General features: G+C 42.2%; 1 protein-coding gene across 1 annotated transcript in view; it reads right to left on the reverse strand.

The window, feature by feature from the left end:
- LOC124613918 overlaps window positions 1–5,794 on the reverse strand; it is a 99,559-nt gene extending 93,765 nt beyond the window's left edge. Inside the window, exon 1 of the mRNA XM_047142668.1 lies at window positions 4,853–5,794. Within this exon, the coding sequence (XP_046998624.1) occupies window positions 4,853–5,531 (679 nt within the window). The 5' untranslated portion in view covers window positions 5,532–5,794. The remainder of the gene's footprint in view (window positions 1–4,852) is intronic.
- Between the last annotated feature and the right edge of the window lie 206 nt (window positions 5,795–6,000).

Below are 6,000 nucleotides of genomic sequence, written 5' to 3' on the forward strand. Positions count from 1 at the left end.
GCGTTTGTTTCGTCACTAGAAATAAATAACTAGTGTGAGAAAGGTTACTGGTGATAGAGTTTCTACATGTCACCACTCCAGACTTTATTGTGGTTCAACCTGACGTCTACTTGGCAGAGAAAGAATATCATCTTTAATGTGAATTTAAGACCACACTGCCATTATATCTTCTTCACTTGGTGTAGCCAGATGAGAATGGAATCTTTCTCTCCCTATCTCAAATCATTGACAGTAGTGGGAATCGAACCCACACCATAGGTATAAGAACCTATCATCAGTCCAACAGACCACCAAAGCCTCTAGTCTGTGACTCATTTTTCCATCATAACATCGTTGCGCCACACTGGATGAGAATTCTGAGACACAGGTTCCCTGTAGTAAATTGCAGCATGTTCAGTAAATTCATTTACTTGGTTGATCGAATCACCATGAACTAGCTGCCTCGGCTAACCAGTGCATACATTCGACTCTATTTTGTAATCACCGAAATAAAATCACGTAACTGCCACCTACACAGAATTGCCAACAGTGTAGGATGCAGAAATTTAAATATGAAGTGTTCCTTTCCACTTGAGCTATTCTATTGCGCTATCTGTTTGTAAAAAACGTCGTGCAGCGCAAAAGAAAAGCTGTAACTCCTTCTCTCAGAAGTCTAGACCCGGCCATTTGCATTATCTCACTGCGCTGTGGTATGCAGAAGTTCTGGAGGAATTGTTGTTCAGCTCTGGAGCTGTTGTAGCTATGTGTCAGCTAGTAGTGTAATGGTAAGTGTCGTGCACCGTCGATAAGATGTCACGAGTTCGAATACATTTACCGCTAATTTTTTTTTTAAACTCAAATCTGCTGTCTGCTGAAGTTACCAATCTAACGGAACTTTGAACATAATTCCCTTCACTTCTCAACCCAAAATAGTCTCACGTGGAAAAAAGGGCTAACTTCTGTGACATTTTGTTCTTTTCAGGTTTAACAGACAGCCAGTCAGCAGATGCATCTCGAAGCTTTTGTATTATGTATGGGGAGAGCGCATCGTGCCCAAATATGTCAGAAAAGTATTTTCTATATTAGCTGTCGTGCGGTAGTGGCATTTTATTCTTCTTCAAAATTGTTTGACAGCTTTAACTCAGAACAGGTTTTCTACATGCATGGAATCAATAAACTGTATGTGCATCGTCAGACTGTTATAGATAACATCAGAGAATTCGCATATGTCGTTGATGATTAATTTCGCACTCATGTTAACTATTGTTTCAACAACACTAAAGGAAACCTTACGAAAATTGTGCACTGTATTATAAGAAATGAAATAAAACTACCCACGATAACCTTACGACGAAAGTCTGTTTTAATAAAACTGAGTATCTGTACAAAAGCATGCCTCTAGCGACACGAATTAGTAAAATACTACTCACTTAGATTTTGATTGGGTCTGTGTTTAATTGGTATGCTGTGTCATACTCAAGAGGTATGCAAATGTGCCACTTCAGAAATATAGTTATGCATTTCTAGAAACCCAAAATTTGCTTGTCAGCAGCGGAAAGAGGCGTAACCTGTTGTGCAGCATTGTAAGTTTTTCACCATTGCACTATGAGCTGAAGGTATTTAAACCGCCTCTGGCCAGTTGGTAATGAAGGAACGTGATGTTTAATGCGGATTATGGATTATAACATCTTTCTCTTGAGGTTACCAGAGGTAAAATAAATCTGTTTCTGCCTCTTAGAAGTAAATTCCTGAACCCACGCAGGGCACCTGTGATAATTCGTTCCACCAGACCATTGCGGCCAGATTTCCTATCTGATGTAATGATGAGAGTGGTAACATTTCAGGTATGTCATTTATTGTAATAAATGTGAGCTTACAAGCCTTAAGGACAGTCTTATCTGTGATAAGGTATTCCCTGATATTTGTAACATCGTGGTATTACTTTACATCTTGAGTTACTGCGATACAGAGCAGTGTTTTCTAGTGGTGACTTGTTGGAACCATTTTCAATAGTCAAACGACTGTACCAAGGAGCGGTTAGAGGACCTGCTAGACACCCGCGTTATGCCGGTTGCATGCGAGTCAGGCGAAATGCAGTTCAGGTCGTTCGGATACTTTTGAGTATGACTGTACATCGTTCTTTGCTATCGTTATGTAGCTTAGAACACAGAATTCGAAACCGCCTGGGACGTCGCAAAGGTTGGCCCAAATCACCGCCAAAACTCCTGATTCGTTTATGGTTTACATAAGTAATATGGAATGGCTTACGGGACTGTTATTTAAGGAAGTCTATAGACGGTTGTCTCCCATACACTTTTCACCGAAGATAATGATTCTTCTCTGAAGTCCTCAACATGAACAAGATGTAGAAGTGTATTCGTCACAGCATCCGTTGAACATCAACGATACAAATGCACTTTCCAGTACTGGAATACTGCTGATCTCTGGGACATTAAAATTTATTTTAATTGTAATTGTGAAGGACTATTCAAAACCACAAATTTTGTAATTTTTTTGTTTTGCCTTTGTTATTAAAGATCGTGCAAAATCCATTGGAAGAAAGTTATTTGAAAATTATCGACAGCAGTAGTGGATTACAGCTAAACAAGATTAGAGTTCACTAGTAGCGGTGAATAAAATACGACGTTGGCTACAATCGTTGTAAATTTTAAATTAATTTACTGCTTATTTCGGGCTAGTAAAATGTTTTAAGGCTTTGAGGCTCCCATCCTTAATATAAAACACGACAGAAGCCTTATTATACTTTTCAACAGCACCTGCTAAGTCGAGAAAAGTCTGTAGACGTAATGTTTATCATTACAACCGGAACCGGGTAACTACCTCAGGTGTACATTCTCAAGTCGACATACATTTCAGAAAAGCAAGAGTGATAACGCAGATGTTGTGGATACAAAAATACAGAAGCAGCATAGGGGTACACAGGACTGACACAAAATACATTGTACATGTGTAGAGATCCTTACTATTAGAGGTCGTCTCGCAAACGATATCAGTCAGCATGGAAAACTAGAAAAAACATGCGAACTGAAACAACCTAAGACGTAATGGCATCTAGAAGTGACAGTGACATTTATACTAACCATATATGTACGTATTATCTAATGTGCCTTAACAATAACACCATATGTAAACGAGGTTTGCAGTACGTAAGAGGCATATACATTGTTTAGTGTTCGAACTTGATATGGTATGGTGAATAGGCCAGATGATTTGTATTCATGCAATACTCGTAACTATAACATCACAGGACGACGTTGCAAGGACATGCGACGTACCGACAGAACACAATGAATAACGAAATATATATACCGGATGATCAAAAAGTCAGTATAAATTTGAAAACTTAATAAACCACGGAATAATGTAGATGGAGGGGTAAAAATTGACACACGTGCTTGGAATGACATAGGGTTTTATTAGAACCAAAAAAAAAAAAGTATTGCTAGACGCGTGAGAGATCTCTTGCGCGCGTCGTTTGGTGATGATCGTTTGCTCATCCGCCACTTTCGTCATGCTAGGCCTCCCAGGTCCCCAGACCTCAGTCCGTGCGATTATTGGCTTTGGGGTTACCTGAAGTCGCAAGTGTATCGTGATCGACCGACATCTCTAGGGATGCTGAAAGACAACATCCGACGCCAATGCCTCACCATAACTCCGGAAACACTTTACAATGCTGTTCACAACATTATTCCTCGACTACAGCTATTGTTGAGGAATGATGGTGGACATATTGTGCATTTCCTGTAAAGAACATCATCTTTACTTTGTCTTACTCTGTTATGCTAATTATTGCTGTTCTGATCAGATGAAGCGCCATCTGTCGGACATTTTTTGAACGTTTGTATTTTTTTGGTTCTAATAAAACTCCATGTCATTCCAAGCATGTGTGCCAATTTGTACCTCCCTATCTACATTAATCCGTGATTTATTCAGTTTTGAAATTTATACAGACTTTTTGATCATTACGCAGTTACGTAAGACCTCGTCTCTTTAGCCGACACGCAAATTAAGTTGTAATCGATATAGAAAGAAAAGACAGCAGTAATGTTCGGATGATGGTAATTGTGATCTGAAACCAAACTACTTCACTAATATGTATTTTTTTCAGCGCTGTATTAATAGTCATTTTTGCACCAAACATGTTAAGGCATCAAGGAATAATCTCCATAGCGCTAGAGGCAGCTGTAGGGGGTAGAAAAAAATAAATAAATAAGAAGTCAAAAAAATAAAAGAAAATTAGAGGGTGCATGGACGGGCGTAGCACCCGGAAGGGAAAACAGAAACATCGCATAGTCAGGAAAATAGTTGTGGTGGCGTATTAGTGAGTGACTAGTTTCAGGCTTTGAACTATATCCTAACGCGGTCGTGAAAGCCGATCAACTCAGTGGCATTGAAAGAGCAACTTCCTGCGGATATGTTCCTGGGATCCATCTGAGTGTAAGACCTATGGATCTGCTCCATAGTCTCAAGGACAACGACATATGGAAATGTTTTGTGCGTTGGAGGTAGCAAATGCAGACTTAAAGCTGATTCAAATTCGTACCACTGCGATACAAGTAAACGTGTTTGGATAGTACCCAAATTTACGATATTGGTCTCGTTTCTTTAGCGTCAGATATCGCACAGTATATTTTCTGGCAGCGTTCTGTGTTCACCTACTGCCATTGCTGAGCTGTTTTGATGAAACGTGTAACATAGTAAGGATACAGTTCAACGTCACAAAACAGTCGTGAACTAATACGCCACAGCAAATGGTCTCCCAGTAATGTGAGCATTCTATGTTTTCGAGTCGACCACATACAAGTGATTTAGTAAGTAATTGTACGTAACAACTGTTGCAGCTACTAGTTACCTTGTCCGTACGTCATCTGCATATTCCGCTGTAGCATTCCCTCTGGTTGTTTCGTGCTGAGAATGCGTTCCCGCCGGTTTTGTTGACTATGAGGCAGAACGTGAGTCTGCGCCAGTGGCTGCTGTTGAGGAGGATGTTGAATCTGATTCTGAGTTTGAGGCTGAGACACCAGCTGCTGTTGTAGAGATGGTTGAGTCTTGGGCTGAATGTGAGACAGCAGTTCTTGGCGACGCCGTTGTCCGATCTGAGGCATTTCTTGAGACGGGTGTCCATTCAGAGGTTGAGGCTCAGGTTGTGACTCAGACTGGGACGTTGTCGTGTGATGCTCAGACTGCTGCGGTAGGCTGAGGTTGATGGTAACAGGACCATTGTAGTTAAGGGTGTGCCCAAAGTGCACATCTGACTTGCTGACGCTGACGGCGGAGGAAACCGGCTGCCTCAGAAGTGTCTCCGCCAACTGGCCGATGCCCGCGGTCCCAGTTTCACTGTCGCGGTCCGATTCCACGCCGGCGTTGACACAGCCACCGTATCCTCCAGACGAAGAGGAAGACAACGAAGACGTGTCCACCGTCAGCAGGATATTACGGTCCCCTGTGCCTGTGACGGAACTCAGGGATGAGAGCGTAGATATCGGTCGCGTTTCGACTCTCGAAAAGGGTGGCCCTCTTGTCTGGACCATCGCTTCCGTCACTTTCCAGCAACACAGAAAAAGCGAATAGTTGTTGGAACTAGTGTTAAAATCTATACAATTATATCTCTTCTATAGCCAGTAACGCGCCACTAGACGATTGCAGCGCCGTCAAATTGTTGTCGCAGAAGTTGCACCTACAAAAATGTTCTAACTCCGATGAAAGTACCGTAGCACTTACAAGAAAATTCTTTCGCCGTTACTGGGCGCGCATTGCCGAGGAAATCTCACAGGCAAAGTTTCCTCGCTGAGCTGCATCCGCGCACTCTTGGCAGAGAATCAACAGGAAGCGAGGAGCGCTTGCGACGAACGCCGTCCCTACACTGACACTCCGCGAAGCTACAAGCTGTGACTGGTCGCCGGTGGCGCCGACACACGCCTGTTTCCCGACCGATAGGCGCGTAGCCGCTTCGGGGAATTCCACAGGTGCGGGTAAGACCCGAGTTTAACGTTCCGTCGA

The sequence above is a fragment of the Schistocerca americana genome, chromosome 4 (genome assembly GCF_021461395.2).
Source record: "Schistocerca americana isolate TAMUIC-IGC-003095 chromosome 4, iqSchAmer2.1, whole genome shotgun sequence".
Classification (NCBI taxonomy): Eukaryota; Metazoa; Arthropoda; class Insecta; order Orthoptera; family Acrididae; genus Schistocerca; species Schistocerca americana.